Source organism: Varanus komodoensis, unplaced genomic scaffold (genome assembly GCF_004798865.1).
Source record: "Varanus komodoensis strain SLA01 unplaced genomic scaffold, ASM479886v1 scaffold1, whole genome shotgun sequence".
Lineage (NCBI taxonomy): Eukaryota > Metazoa > Chordata > Lepidosauria > Squamata > Varanidae > Varanus > Varanus komodoensis.
The window spans coordinates 47,356,826-47,373,203 of NW_025335268.1; the positions used below are offsets into that span (position 1 = coordinate 47,356,826).

Below are 16,378 nucleotides of genomic sequence, written 5' to 3' on the forward strand. Positions count from 1 at the left end.
AGCACAGTAATCTAAATATAAATCAAGGTATTCACTATGGAATGTATGTACAGTGGTACCTTGTCTCATGAACTTAATCCGTTCCCAGACTCCGGTTGTGACCCAAAATGCTCATGAGCCGAGTTAAATTTCCCCATAAGTTCAATGTAAATAAGGTTAATCCATTCTGTAACTATTTTTTTAATCAGAAAAATGTGAAGCAAAGTGACAAAGAACAACAAAGATTATGGCCATCTCCACCACCAACCCTGAGCACAAGCGCAGCTGTGCCCGTCATCCCTGCATATGTCCGTCATCCTGGCGCACTGGGGCGGGGGGAGACGGGCGCGATCGTGCTCGGGGGGGAGATGGCCAAGATCGTGGTTGCACTCCTGCAGGAAAGACAGGCACAATCTTGGCCATCTCCCCACCACCCCAGCACGATCGTGGCCATCTCCCACTCAGGGGGGTGGGGAGACAGCCGTGATCACAGTCGCCACCCAGTGTGGAGTTTGCGACCCGAGTCAAATTTTTATGAAATTTTTGTTTGCAGCCCGATTTGGTCATGAACTGAGGTGTTCCTGAGCCGAGGTACCACTGTATTAGAGTACAGTATGAAGTGAAAAACAACTTCAGAATGTGGCTGTATGTAGTATTTGTATTTTTTTATTTTTGTAATATATAAACCAGTTAATTCATCCACTTTGTAAAAAAACCAAACAAAATAAAATAACTCAGGATATACTTTAATTTTGCAGAAAGGAATTCTGTTTTTCTCACGTGTGTCTCCTCTGTTCATAGAATACTGGCAGGTTGGTGTTAATCTATAAAACTTTTGCCACTTGTGTGGCTAATGAAGCCGAAAGAGGCTGCTGTCCTCTGTTAACCTTGGTCCATAAAATGTCCCTGAGATACAAAGGTTGCACAGATGCTTTCCAGATCCTATTTTGTTCAGACATCTGCATAAAATACTAATTTGCTTCCTGTAATGCAGTCTCTTTCCTTCTGTACAGAAACCCAAAAAAGTACAAAAATTAAAATCAGGCCTTGCTGAAACTTGGCAAATAGGTTTTCAGCTGTAAAATATTAGCAACAGGCTGTTTTCGGTCGTGGTAAAAGCTAAGGCCAGTAAGAAGTTCTATATCCCTGACTCGAGCGGTATGAAACTTCATTCTCTCCTCAACCCAGAGGGACTCAGTCTGGCCATCCTGTTGAAAAAGTGAAACACACGTTAGAACCAGTGAGGCAGAGATACCGTTACTGGGATGATGAAATGAGCAGTCTGCAAGGGAGCCAAGGACACGAGAGACAGGCCGTTGCCAAATGCAGACGCTGGCCATCGGTCTGTCTAGCCCGTTGCCATCAACAAAGACTGGCAGCCACTCCAGGGTTTCTGGCAGATGCTGGGGACTGAGCCTGGGCCTTTCTGCATGCAAGGAGGGCCTCCGGCACTGAGTCATATGCCCTCCCCTTCAACCTGCCGTGCAGGCATATACTTCAAGGACTATTCTGACATGTACAAAGAAGGAATACAGCAGTGAGGATGTACAGCATTTCATCACCACAGCACATATGGGGATGATCTGCATTCATCTGTGTTCAGAGGAAAGGATGCAATCCCTGCTCTGCTGGGCCTTAGTTGCCCCCCACCCCACTCCTCCCAAATCAGTGCCCCCCACCCCACATGGAAGCCAGGTGTAGCATGTAGTTCAGCTGTCAGCCACCCTGGCTGAGTCCTTCCTGTCCTCCCATAGGACCTTGCACTTGCGTTCTCCCTTACAGCAGCATACATGGTCCACTGTTATTAGGCCTGAGGAGTAGGCCAAGCTGCAGAAGGCAAGGTTCTACTGGAAAAACAAGCACGCTGTGGTTGGTACAAAGAACTGTTCTGGTAACAGCATTCAAAACCTGGGCTGATCCTCTGGTGCACTGAGTACCCATGAGGCTCTTGTGATGCCTAGAGAGGTGGTGGGCTCTCCCACACTGGAGACATTCAAAAAGAAACTGGACGGCCACCTGAGTTGAATGGTGTAAATTGGTGTCCTGCAACAGCAGGGGCTTGGACCTGATGGCCTTCATGGCCCCTTCCATCTCTACTATTCTATGATTCCTTGATTCTATGTACATGCCCACATACCAGTCATGACAAGGACCGCTCTGGATGAAATCAAAATGCCAGGTCCAGAAATGAAGTACGGACCTATACAAATTATGCGAATAAAGTGTATTTGCATAACTTTGCACAGCTTCTGTGAATCCTGGAAGGGGCAAAGAGCTATCCAGAGCACTGAAGGCCCATTCTGAAAGCTTCAGAGCTTTCATTGTGTACTGCACACAGGTGTCCAAGTCTATATTTACATCCATAAGGACAAGAAATGGGCATCTAACCAAAATTAGAGATCCACCGCACTTGTGAAGAAGAAATCCACATGCAAAACTGGGATGCTGAAATAAGTGCATACTCATCTTCTGTTTGGGGAAAAAAAAAGTTTACCCACCGCACAGCTTTCACTGTTGTCTTCTCTGTGAGGTATAAGAAATGATACAACATCAAGGGATCCATCACAGTGCAAAGGAGTCTGGGAAACATTTTTACAACTTGTCAAAATAATGAAAAAGTGAGTGGGAAGCAGGACTTCTGAATTATTTGAGAGTCTGGAATATAAAATACATATAAAACATTAGTTTAGACTATTCGTATAAGTTTTTAAAATTGAATAAACCACATTGGCATGAGTAAAGAAATCTAGAAGCATTTAATGAAGCCAGAAGTGTAACTTTCAGATGTTTTAGTTCAGTGCCCTCCCCAACCTGATATCCTCCAGACTACAACTCCCAGTATCCCCAAATTGCAGGGCCATGCTCTCTAGGGATGCTGTTGTCCAGATGTGTTCGACTACACCAGGCCAGGGAAGGCTACTTTAGTTTCGCTAAATTCAATCTGCTAGGATGTCCTTTAGTGCAAACCTTACTGAAATGAACCCTACAGCAAAATTTCCATATTCCCTGACATCAAGAGTATGGAATGTCCTTAAAACTAGAGAACTTCAGCAGAACTAGCTGGTTAAAGATTTATTATTTTTCAGCAAACAGATTTCCTGTATTTATTTATATGTGAATATTTATCAGCTGTTTGCATATAAAGCAACTAGTGGCCTTTCAATTATTGGTCCAGAGCCCCCGTGCACATATACTATTGGTTATTCTGGCTACAGCTGATGGGTATTGCAGGACAAAACATACGGAAGTCACAAATTGGCCACCCCAATCTAAAGACTTCCAGGCAGCCAGTGTACACAAATCATAACAACACAGAAATAAAGACCAATACATAGAATATATCATATATCATCGTATCTTCCTTCTCTAAGATGGAAGGCTTGCAGAAATGGATACGTCTTGAACATTTGACCAGAAATAAAGAATGCAGTCTAACCTCTTAAAGATTTACAACAGGAAATCTCTTGTAGCTCTCCAGTTAGCCTGACTGTTAATGTGAGAGATTTTTTGAACTGTGATGAGGTATGTTCTAGATACAACCCAAATCTCAAAGATTGTAATAGCAACTCAGATGATGCAATGAATGGCACACAAATTAGCGCATGATCACGGGTATCAGTTTAGGCATCTTTTAGACACAGATTGCTTCTTTTCACTTCATATGGTATTGTTAGGGAGGCCTCTTTTGCTGAGAGCTAATGGGTCAGTTTATAATCTGTGGAAATAAAGTCTATGTGGCCTATTGAGCCAACCTAGTTTGCACATGATGAAAAACCATGGTTTATGGCTTGTTGCATCATGGGTTGTTATGTGTGAATTTGAAAGTGTCCATTTATCAAAACAACCTACCTAATTGTAGGTCATCTTAAGCCCTCTATTGGGAGTAGGACAGTGGGACATAAACCTTCTAAATGAAGTGTATTTCAAATGCTGTTTTGTCCCACAAAATAAGTTTAGTAAGAGCTTCAGTTTCCAGTGTCATAAAACTACAGGTATTTTTTTAAAGATATTAGTGACATATGCCTACCTTTTAACTTCTGCAGATGTATCATACAGGCCATTATAGTCATAATCAAAGACAGGACCTGTAATCACATTTACACCATTTCTGGTTGAAGCGTAATTGGGCAGGAAGACTCTACTGAAATAGTTCCATATCACTGGAAGAAAAGTGGATAATTTTAACAAGGAAATGCTAAGCTTTAACAGAACAAAGACTACCAAATACATAGCATTTATTACCAAATACATAAACCAGGATATCAAGCAATGGCTAGAGGTTAGTACAAGTTACTAGCTTATTCTGAATCTGGAAACCATAGTTTCCCAGTTCTGGACAGGGTTAGGATTAGTTAAAGGCTTCCTGACTTAATTCCAACTTGTAAAAAGGAGACGTAAATGGCCCAAAAGCTCATTATATCTTAGCTTCTTAAGCTGTGATCATCCAAGGTGAGCCATAGCCTTTAAGAAATAAACATTTAGACACTCAAATCAGTGGCTCCCAGAATGGTCACAGATATATGACAGGCCATGGAGCTATAACAAAACATGGAATGGATACTTTGGACAGCTGCAGATTACCTTGTACAGTGCCCACATCCCAATTCAAAAACATCAGTGTGAGCGTGTTCACATAGCATCTTTTACTTGTGATTAACCTTTACCTTGGAAAGCAGGATACATTGGCACAATATTGCTTGAAAAGAGTCCTTCATATTTACTATTTCTTTCATCCTTTATCAGATCTAGAAATATAACATGTATAAATTACCATTTATACATTATACCTAAGCAGGCAGCACTTTTAAGATAAGATTTGAATGAAATGACTGAAAGACCATTCTACTATTTTGTATGAATGAATCTATTAAACACAGAATAGTCAGAATCCAAAATAAATTCTGTGATATTTGGGCTTGTTTGTCAAATATCAACCCTTCTTACCACATGGCATACCCCTCTGGAAATCTATAGGAGTTTCAAATGCAGTTTGTGATATGGCCTGAAGGTCTGCAGTTGAACAAGACAAAGACTGTAAAATCCTCTTGGTTGCATCTAAAATACCTCTTTCAGTGCTGTGATTGACCACAGTCCAAAGCAGACTGAGATGGCAATCCTATGCACGCTTGCCTGAGTGCAAGATTCACTGAACACACAGGACTTGCATCTGAACAGCTACATCTAGGACTGCAAGCTTGGCGCTCTTAAATCACTCATTTTCATGGGCTTAAAGGACATTCCATTCTGCAGGATGGAAATAGGGCTGCAATGGGACTCCCTTAGAATTTGAAGGACTTCAGCCTTCAGCATCAAGTGGAAGCAAATTCACTGGAGTGCTTCTTTGTAAGCGCCCAATCCAAAGTTCCCCAGGAGTGTGGGAAAATGTCCCTGGCATTTACCCAGAGGCTGGTAAATGTCAGGGACATTTTCATACATGGGGATGCCGCTTAATCTGGGCCAATCATCAAGACCATTCCAGAGTTGACTTGCCGGACTGGAGAAAGAAGATGTCAAAGTTTGAATCTCGAAATACATGCACAGTACCATCCTCTGTGCAAGGCATCACAAATAAATTACCAGTCTCCAAAAAAGCTTTCCTAATTGCCCTTCCCATGCATCCTGTTAGAAAATATAGCCATTCTAATGTGCATGAACCATTTACCATTGACACCTCTGTGCATATATTTTGACATTTAATTTTTTGTACCTGAATTTCAAATCCGATATATGTTGAGCAAGCTAAATGGCCTTTAATTATGTCAACCATAATTTCTCCAATATATTTAATAAGATTTTAGTTATTGATATCTTTAGAAGAGTCATTTAGCCATTTTCTCTGCAGTCTTTAGATCCTCTCCAAATGCGTACAGCATATAAAGGCAAGAAGGGCAAATATTTGCTTTGCCTGCTGCTGAATTACTCTGCTCATGAATGAAAAAGAAAACGAAATTACTTGGTGGGAAGAGAAATCCATAGTGCAGCTGGGGATGGCTTTTGTAAAACAAACAGCTCTGGCTTCTATTCAAAGGAATACGGTTGTCAACATGGAAACAGCTTGGTGAGGCTTCTGCAGAGGTGTTCCAGTTGCCCTAATTAACAAAGCAGGAGCATCAGGTAGTGTGCATGCACATTATACATATTCTATGAGACACAGACCACACTATTTATGTATTATAATACGCTGTTATTTGGCTACACTTATGGAACGGTTTAACTGCTGAAGTCCATTTAGTTTATAGTATCTGAACAGACATGTTCCATGAACAGATAACTTTTGAAAACTTGTCTAGACATAGGAAAGCATCATTCTAAAAAATTACCATTTTTTCTCCAGACCAGGCATAAGTCTGCATGGCCCTGGTTTGGGAATGCATAATTTCAGGGCTTCAGACATAGTTCAGGTGATGCGTGACTCTCACTAGTCGGGGGCAAACTGCCTTCGGGAGCCATGCATTCCAAACACCAGAAATGAACCCTCTGCAGGTATTGTGGGTGATCTGGCCACTGCAGAAGAGGAGAGAGACTCTGCCAGTGCAGGGCAGAGGATCCTGAATGCACAAATTCCTTCTACAGTCTAGAGATCAGTGAAATAAATTAATTCAATCCTTACTTTGTTATGCTTAGAATTCTCTCCTATCATTTTTGTGGTACATCCCTTCTCTCTTACTTAAACCACAGCCAAAACCCCTCCTTGTCCAACATCTGTTAGGCATAGCTCCTTAGCACTCATCCCCGATAGTAACAGAGCCCAAGCATGGCTTGCTACTCTTGCCTTTCCTGCAGCTTGCCACCATTTATAAGCTGGGCCCTTCATTGCTCTCCAACTCACATGCTTATTAATTGTATATGCACTCCACAAAGGCATCTGGATGTTCCAGCTAAATCCATTTACGTAATGGTGGTTGTGAAGAAGGCAATAGTTCTGCTTCTTCTGGAGGACTCTGGGCCTTCCAAATGGCAAACTGTGCTTTTCTATCTTCTTTACTGGAGCAGGAGAGGAAAAGGAAATCAAGGTTTATACATCTTTCCAGGAGACATCTCCTTATGTTCAACTTTTTTCAAAACAGTTAAAATGCTTACTTTCTGCAGTAGTCAAATTTATCTGTGGTTGAATCTGTGAAGAGCTCTAAATATAAGGGAAAAGAAGAGGTGAGGACAAGTGACTTTGTGCAGAATCATTCTCATTAAGTGTTATCCATAGAAAGACAGACAGAATATCTAATTCCAGCACACTTATCTTATGTCAGTTTCTTATGCTAATTTAAATGTTTGAGATGTTTTGTTTTGTTTTTACTATACAGAAAAATGGATGAGCATTAGAAGGAACCCATTCAATGCTGTAAAAGCCTTGCTGTAATGACAGATTCTTTATCTACAGATTCTTTTCGAATTATTAGTTGAGATGAGTGAGTTCTTCCTTGTTTGCCTTGGCTTAACTCAGAAATCATCTAAGCTCTTCCATATCAGAAAGAATCCAGATGCTTTTCTGTGTTCCAGATGGTGATGGAACCAGCAGGAGAAAGCAGAGACTGCTCTTTCCTTCTCCACCCCAGCTTTTTTCAGTCGCCACAGCACACCGGAGCATGTTAAGGAAAAAAAGGGTCCAGGAGCTCATGTCCTGCCTGCTGCCGTTCCCCATGAGCCACTGCAATCGTTTATTGCCATTGGAAGAAGTAAAAGGAAAGCAGTTTGAGAGCAAATGGAAATCCAGTGCAGATGAGGTGCAAGAGAGGGAAGTGGGGAATTCCTTTCCAGCTAGGATTTGCACTGAACTGGAAATTACGTGGAGGCTCACAACTCGTTTGAGGCATGTTTTTACAAGTTGCCCAAATATTTCTTAGAGCCCAGTTCAGGAGGATTTCTCTGGCATCTTCAGATCGGCAGCTTTGGCATAAAACTATGCTCAGCTATGATACACAAAACTTAAGCTCCTAAGGGTGGCTATTAGCACCTATTGTGGTATGACTTTGTTCTGATCTCAGATTGCAGAAGGGGAAAATAGAATCCACAACAATTTAATAGATAATTTATTTAATGAAGTCAAGTAGGCCGACCTTTAATGTTCAGCAAAGCACAGCTTGGGGAATGCACCTCCATATTTGGCTATATGTGCATCACTTAAAATGGGGGATATTATTTTCATGGAAATTGCTGAATATCAAGTGACATTGACAAATAGCATGTAGTGTCACATGGCTTCAGCCAAGAGTGCAAATGGTTGCTAAACACTTTCGTTCATCTGTGAACTTACTGATGAACTACACAAGCAGCTCCGATCACCTTCAGAGGTTCTCTGCCTCGAAACAGGGCAAGTGGCAGGAATGCTTTCTTCCTTGGGATGCTTTGGGGTATACCTGACTGTCTTTAAAAGGTGGTTGAGGCTTCCATGAGTTCCATTGTTAGGGGCTGGTGTTATCTCAAGCAGATCTACCACAGTAGAAAAAGCAAAGACAAAAATGCTCAAACTTAGACTTTGCATCTCATTTCACGTGCAACTATAATTATGAATATGATGTGTCTTCAAAATATATTTGTATTCATTGTATTCATATTTTATGCCATACACTTTTTGCCAAATGCCCACCCAAACAGCTCATAAACATAATAAGCAGAATAATACATTATATTAATGTAGATCAAAACCAGCAGCCACTAACACATTTCTGTATAACAATAGAAATAATGATGGCAAGAGAAGCCACATTAATAAAAACAATTAAGGGCAGAAATCTATCATTAAAAAGCAAAACAAAACACAATAGGCCTTGCAAGATATCTGAAGGCAAGAAAGAAAGGGTCCAGCAGGGCATCTCAAGGAAAGGCGTTCCAAAGTCTAAGTGCTGACCAAGTCCTGTCTTGTTTGCTTATCAGTGTATTTTAGATTTAAGTAGAATGTGGAGCAGAGTTTCCTCTAAAGATATCAGTGAGCAAACACAATCACATGATAACCAATATTTTAGATGGGCCATAGTATCCTAGTCCCTGCTCAAGAGGCTTTGTCTTACCATATACGTAGAGGTCAGGTTGGGACCATCTATCTTTTAGATGGCTCTGTTAGCTTTGCCTCAACTATCACTCAACTCGCAGGAGCAGCCTGCCATCAAAAGGATTTCGCACTCACTTTCCTTATAATATCACTGCATGTTAAGCAATTGCTTGGACCCATGAAGGCTATGATGCTGCCACCAGCAAGAGATCGGCAAAACTTCATTTTCCAGAAGGTGAAGAGAAAGGATGGGGAAACAGGAAAGAGTTGCCACTCAAAGATTTAGAGTTGGGCCGGGACGCCATCTCTGATAGGATTGGAAACTGGCCCTGGCATGAGAAAGACAATAGATTCCTGTATCCAAGATAAAAATAGAAAATCCCAGGCTAATCAGACTATCTTTAAAGCCCAAAATTCAGCCTATTTTTTCATAAAGGTCTTCAGCTTAAGAAATCATACCACACATTAAATTGTAGATTTCAATGTTTTCAAAGGGATCAACTTCAGTTTGAAACTTGAATCCAGGTCCAAAGCCAATAAACAGAGTCTGGAACAAAGGCAAAATTCCATGTTAACATCCCGTTTTTCCCCAGTAGACCTTTCCTGAATTCCTTTCCTTACAGATGCAGTCTTACCTGAGGTAAGAGGATTCAGATTTGTTCCAGAAGTCTTTCCAGGAAAGTTAGAAAACACGTTCACTGATTGGTCTCATGCAACATGAGAACGCCTGGCTCCCCAAATTGAGGGAAACCCTCACCCTTGCAGCCAAGCTGTTGCCAGGTAAGCACCACTGGCAGCTGATCCTAAAGTGCCCAATGGGCACTTGGGGGCACGTGTCAGAAGCTTTTCCTTTGGCAGCCATGGTGTTGGGCCACAATCAGCTTGGCTTCCCCATGGCTGCCCCATCTGGTGGTGCCACCACCATGCAAGCGCAGTGATGTCCCTTGCTCAGTCCTCTCCGCCACAGGCCAAGCAGAGTGCAGTTGGCTCCCAATGCAGCATTGGACAGGGCGCACTTTGCTTTGACTATGCCAGAGAGCCAAGCCATGCTATGCCGGCGAGCGTCGGCAGCACTGTCTCAGCAGAGACGGCTTGACCAAATCCGGGGGTGGGGGGGGGGGGGCTGTGAGTGATGCCTGCTCCCCCATGTTTGCACTCCTACTGACAATGAACTGTGGGGAAGGATGAGATTGCAGTGCTCCCATAGCGTCGTATAGGATACCTGTAGAAGATCCAAGAAAGGTGGAGGCAACTTAGAACTCGCAGTGCCCGATCAGCTATCAGACACTCTGGGTGCCCCAAGGGGGGCTTAAGAGCCAGCAAGCCTATAAGCCATGTGTTCACCCAGGGTAGTATCCTCTTGCCTCCATGCACTCACTGAAGCAACTGTTTATGCAACAGAGCTCTGACGCTTCTAAAAACAGCCTGAAACTAGCGGAAATGCCCATTATTGGAATGGGGCGGTGGAGCTCACAGAACTGTTGTCTTAATCTGATCCAGAAACAAATATCCCTGCTCATTTCCAGGGTTATTTTTAGAAGGACCAAAGTCTGCTGAGCAAGCAGTCATTTCTGCAAGCGCGATGGACCTGGCAGCGCCAAACCCACCCTGTTTGCAGCATGCAAGTCTTGCTCTTATCTGCATTAAACATGGTCTAAAACAAAAGTAAATGTTTTAATCCAAGCTGTGTGCAGCCCTGGATCCTTTAAAGAAGATTATCTCCAGTTTTATCTATATTTACCTAAATCAAACTGTGCAGAAGAAAGCCAGATAAAGGCAGGGTTTGGCGTGGGACATGGCATGGGACCTACATGATTGTTGATGTTCAATTTGAGGTACTTTTTACTTTCTATGAACTATTGGAAAGCGTACAATGTATGCATATTTATGAGAAAATGTTCCTGAAGTTGTGGTTTAAATTTTACCATTTTCCATCTCTTTATAAGCATCTAGACTATTCATTAAATCTATTAATTATATTTACATATGTCTTAACAACCAAAACTCTCTGAGGAGTACATACACATTAAAATCACAAAATGCAGCTAAAATGCATGATAAAACATAATCTTAAATAAACTTCATGGTTTACTACAGAATAAAAACAGAGCACAATAATGAGCAACACAACAACACCTTTAAAAGCAAACCTGAAAGACAAAACATTTTGTAGTCGTGCTAAAACAAAAATAAGCAACTAGCAAGTGGCTTCCTTCCAGTCAAATGCATCTGTTACCTTTTGTGGCAAGCGTATTTCTCCGCCACACATCTAAAAGCATCTTGCTTTTGCAACCACTGCTGACTTCCAAAGATCTGCATGTTGTACTCCTCAGACATGCAGATATTCCGCTGTTTCCTTTTCCAAAGATCATGCTTTCAAATACTATTAGCGATCTGCACTGGAAACTGGTTCAAGATTTAATGGAGAGCTTTGCGATCTTGCCTGAAGCTGCTCAAGCGCTAACAGTCTAGATGGAAATCAGGGATGTCGAATCTCAAAGACTGTATTAGGAGCTCCATCCCGGTGGCAAGTGAACTGAAGACAAAATGGGGCAATGTGGAAAACCAGTTGCTTCCAATATCTAAGCCTCGGGAGAGAGGAGATCAATCTATCCTAACAGGGAAAAGGTGCAAAGGCCAAGAAACTGGGAAACAATTGGCAGGTGTAAGGGAAAGGGGATCAGAATAGTGGAAGAGGAAAGTGGCCACCTTGGAAGCCAAGTCACACTTGTTATGCAATCATGGGATCTACAGCCTATGGATGATGCTCATCTGCCCTGTAAATGTGCAGAAAGGTAAGCTTTGGGATACCTGGCCTCGTCCCGTCCCACCCCAATCCCTGCTCCAGCTCCGAAAAGTTAAGCCATGGCAATCTAAAGGAAAATAAATGCCACATTTCCAGCTTCAGTTCATTAAAATGAGCATGTGTCAGTTCTCGAACAACCTTAAAGCACTTGCTCTCAAGTATCCTTCCCCTGTGAATCTCTCAAAATGCAGGTGGTACCTGACTATTGAAAACTCTGTGCTTGAAAAACCAGCATGTCAGTAACAAACACTGCTGCCAAGTCTAGCCTTGTCCCTGATGTACTCCTCTTCTGTGTGGGAGGCGGTTATTTATCTAAGGAGAGATTTCCTCTTGCATGAATTCTTCACCTACAGCATGAAGTACTACAACAGCAAGACCATTTCATTTCTAAAATGCATCAATATATCTTAGGTAACTTCCTGCAATGATCCACTGAAAAGAAAAATCTTGAGGGATATCCCTTACAACAGAAAAAGAAGCCACTGAACACACCAAGTTCTCCATCCTCATAATACAGGTAAGTGGCATGTCCGTGAGTAAAGGGGACAGAATCCCAACAGGTAGATGGAGGTAAGGAATGCCAGTGGCCAAGGCTGCCCTGGCTGAGTGAAAAACATGGATCTCTCAAATCTGAAGACCATCCTAGACCTTGGCATCTTCTTCAAAGGTAACACAACCTACTTGGGCTCCTCAGGGCACTTGGAAGGGCACAGCAGGAAATCATACTTACCTGCATATTTGCAAATACATTGTCTGAGCCATGGAATCCACCAGTGCAATACTTGAGCTCAGAAGGCATCCTGTAAAACAAAAACAAGGCATTAATACATAATTCACAATGCCTCCCAGAATATTTTACACAAAAAACCATGACTAGCTCATTCTTCTCTTCTGAGGCTTTCCTTTTTCATATTTTGGTCCACTATCCAAACCAGTTCTCCCAAACTCATTCACTTGCTCAGCCCATGTGATGCCTCTTCTCAGATCTCTTCACTGATTTCCCATCCCCTTCCTATCCAGCCCAAACTTCTTGTCCAATCCCTAATGAAACGCAAGCTCAAGACCCTGCAGAGTCCTATCCGGCAGCAGCTCAACACTGGAATTGTTCTGTGCTGGTATCCTCTATTTGGAAGGACCTACTCTCTGGAACACATCAGGCACAGATGGCCATGTGTTTCGGACAATTATTAAAAATGTACTTGTTTACCATGGTTTTTCCTAACCAAGAAGTTGTTTGAATGCTTTTGTGAATTTACACTGATACAATGTGCTTTAAGCCACTCCAGGTTTTTTAAACATTGGAGCAGAATATAAATATTCTAAAATAAGAAATCAAATCCAGGAAAAAGACTACTCATCTGGATTATTGTAAAAGGGAAGGCTAAATACAAACAGCAATTACTCCCACTAAACGGAATGAAAAAGAAAACTGGAAACATACCCCCTATGGTATAGGAAGGCTACAATACATTCATATATGAGTGGATTTCATAAAGTTAAGCTTTTCTAACCAGGATGAAAAAGCACTAACTCACCGAGCAAGTTGCCATTGCTGGTCCATATAAAAAAGCACACGTTCAATCCGGTCATTCTTGGCATAATGAAATCGCTTGGGAAAGTGGTGTTTCATGTATGGCTTGAAATGCTGATCTGGTTCCAAGCACTGAAATGATGAAATGCAGGTCCATGTTTCATCCTAAAATCATGCTTGCGCAAAGCATATGGGTGAACTTGAATGAATTCATTTGAAAAGCTTTTGGGGCCAGCTGCACCTGTGTGTGCACTCCCTCTGTCCCTCACCTCTCTCTCTCTCCCTCTCTCTCTCGCACACACAGAGTATGGAGTACAGACCACACGGGGGCCACTTCCACGTAATCTCATCTCATGCCTCTGGGATGAGATCTAAGATGGGCAACCCTGATCATGTGGGCTGCTCCCAACACACCACCGGTGCCAGCATCAGTTTCTTCAAATGCAAGCACCGCTTTCCGGAAGGATGGCACTGTGCAATGCGGAAGCGGCTGCCATGTTGCTGGAGGTGTGTGACAAGGCACCAGAGCATATTCCATGGGAACGGGAGAGTGAACGCTATACCTCTTTTTAAATCTTTTAGCTAAAAGTCATAACCAGGCAAGAAAGTATTGGCAATACTTACTGTAAGGTTTCTGACAATGCCTTCGTAATCAACTGGAAGATCAGATGAAATAATTAGTTACCTGAAGGTTGAAAGAGAAATGAAAATAAAGGATTTCCTAGTAAGCAATTATGATTTAAATATTGCACAATCTTCCTTTAGAACCTCATTTTTGCAACGCTGATGGTAACTCTGTACTGCACAACATAGCCTGAGAATGTGCAAGGCAAATTAGACAAAGCCATGCTGGGACCAAGCCGGCTTGGCTGAAAAAGCTCCCTTGTCTTACATTTAAATCACTTCTGAGTAGTCAGTGATTTTTGAGTGCTCAGTACAGAACTTGACCCAGAAGAAAGATATAAGTAAATACAAAGGAGAAACAATAACTCTCAGTATCCTAAAAACTACTCCAGATTTGCACCAAGAAGGTATTACTGACAGACCATGGCCTTGACCATGGCCAAACATATACAGTTTAATTGCTTTAAAATGTATTATTCTGTTTTCAATATAGCAGTGAATAACAGCCATTCATTTCTGTGGAAGAAAGTTAAGAGATCATGGTCCATAAAACTGTTGTAATGGGTGGGGGCATTTTTGGCATCCCAAATCATAACAGCTCCTCTTGCTGACCTTCCATCCTGAGTACATTTTTCTGTCACACAAACACATCCTTTCTAAAAAGTGTGTGTGTGTGTGTGTGTGTGTGTGTGTGTGTGTGTGAGAGAGAGAGAGAGAGAGAGAGAGAGAGAGAGAGAGAGAGAGAGAGAGAGTGTTTTCAGGAGGCTGCAGCAATGACCTACTGAAAAGAAGCATCTTGAGGATGATTGTTTTAAGAAAAAAACCTTTACAGTGCCTGGATTATATTTTAAGACTAGTATCCTGAGTTACATCCCAGGACAGATGATGAATAAGATGAAGCAGACTGAATTCCAGTTCAACTGGAGCAGAAGAATGTATTTGGTATGGGGCTCAGTGTGCAAAGTGCTGGTGGGATAATTTTCAGAAAAGAAAAGTGACATATATTAATGTCACTTCCCCACGTACTAATTCTCTATCAGCAATTCCTTACCAGAGAAATTTTCAATCAGGATTCTGTAAAACATGCTTGAAAGTTAACTAAAACAAAGCGGGCAGGGTGAAGTAGGGCAGAGAGAAAAACTGCAAACGAAATAAAACGGGCAGGAATGTATTGAGCACTGCCTTTCCTGCCTATTTCTTTTTGCAGGTTCATTTGACCTTGATGCCAAATGTTGCGGACAGTTTAGATCATTGTTATGCATGCTCACTGACAAAGCAATTGTGCAACTGTGTGGGGGAAAGGGGGGGTTAACCTATCAGATGTCATATCGCAGCGCAAAGGTCAGGTGCCAAAATGTGTCATTACGTAACTAAATATTTACATATTTTCAGGTGTGGAAGTGAAATAAAATCATGTATTTATTTTAGTCTTGTTTTTTCTCCTGCTCTTTCTTCAGTCAAAAGGGTCCAAAGGTCAACTGTTCCCAGGAAGGAAACAGGGAGATTATTTTGCTGTTCATTGATTGATATATTCCTCAGTTGGTGAATTGTTAAAGCTATAAAATATATAGACAAGTAGTGCAAATTAGTCAGCTGTTACATACAAGAGAAATACTCATCTGGCACTTTTTGGGGTCTCAAGCGAGCCGCAGGACCAGGTACTACAAACAAATCTTCAACACTGTCCAAGTATTCATTCAGGTATGCTGCTTTGTTGCAGTGAGCGGTTTCCATCCCTTCAAAAAAGAGCAGGAGCAGGCAGAAATAAACCTTTTTAAGAAATAGGAGCTCACTGATAAATATAGTTATAGTTACTAAACAGTGAGAAAACAAAGTTTACAAGATATAATAATTATCAGCAAGCAACCAGCATGTAAGTCAAGGGTATGCAATTATTTTTGTTTGTTTGTTTATTAGGTGTCTATCCTGCCTTTTTCTTTTAAGAACTCAAAGCAACTTACACCATTCTCCTCCTCCTGCTCTCAATCCTATTCTCACAACAGCCCTGTGAGGTAGGTTGGGCTGAGAGTCTGCGACTGGCCCAAAGTCACCCAGTTGGCTCCACAGCTGAACAGGGATTAGAACTCAGATGACCTGAGCCCTGGTCCAGTTCTCTTAACCATTACACCACACTGCCTCTCAAGGTAAATTCAGTGGTAGGCACAGCCAAAATCAAAAGGACTAAAAACAACAGCCTATTTTCGTTTAAAGCTCTTACTGCCTGTAACTAAGGAGAGGCTTCCCAGCCTGTTAGGATGCATGAACCTATGTAAAAGCTGGGAAGTCACCAAAGAATTGGTGGTCCAGGGAGGAGGGCATGGTCACCCCAGGAAACTTACTGGGAAAAAAAAGTATTTTAATCTGGCCCATAGACATAAGTGATACAGATGAAGCTTTTTCACTATGCATTTGCCCTGCCACATCCTCTGAATGTTATGGGGATTGGGGCACA

At 41.9% G+C, this 16,378-nt stretch overlaps 1 protein-coding gene across 3 annotated transcripts in view; it reads right to left on the reverse strand.

The window, feature by feature from the left end:
- Positions 1-629: 629 nt before the first annotated feature.
- LOC123020568 (ectonucleotide pyrophosphatase/phosphodiesterase family member 1-like) overlaps positions 630-16,378 on the reverse strand; it is a 51,876-nt gene continuing 36,127 nt past the window's right edge. For all 3 annotated transcript variants that reach the window (XM_044424474.1, XM_044424465.1, XM_044424455.1), the window contains 13 exons: positions 15,531-15,662; positions 13,927-13,958; positions 13,307-13,434; positions 12,502-12,571; positions 9,425-9,512; positions 8,231-8,406; positions 7,060-7,105; positions 6,809-6,963; positions 5,933-6,068; positions 4,644-4,724; positions 4,007-4,139; positions 2,478-2,634; positions 630-1,187 (listed from right to left, as the gene is read on the reverse strand). In XM_044424474.1, the coding sequence (XP_044280409.1) occupies positions 1,020-1,187; positions 2,478-2,634; positions 4,007-4,139; positions 4,644-4,724; positions 5,933-6,068; positions 6,809-6,963; positions 7,060-7,105; positions 8,231-8,406; positions 9,425-9,512; positions 12,502-12,571; positions 13,307-13,434; positions 13,927-13,958; positions 15,531-15,662 (1,502 nt within the window). In that variant the 3' untranslated portion in view covers positions 630-1,019. The remainder of the gene's footprint in view (positions 1,188-2,477; positions 2,635-4,006; positions 4,140-4,643; positions 4,725-5,932; positions 6,069-6,808; positions 6,964-7,059; positions 7,106-8,230; positions 8,407-9,424; positions 9,513-12,501; positions 12,572-13,306; positions 13,435-13,926; positions 13,959-15,530; positions 15,663-16,378) is intronic.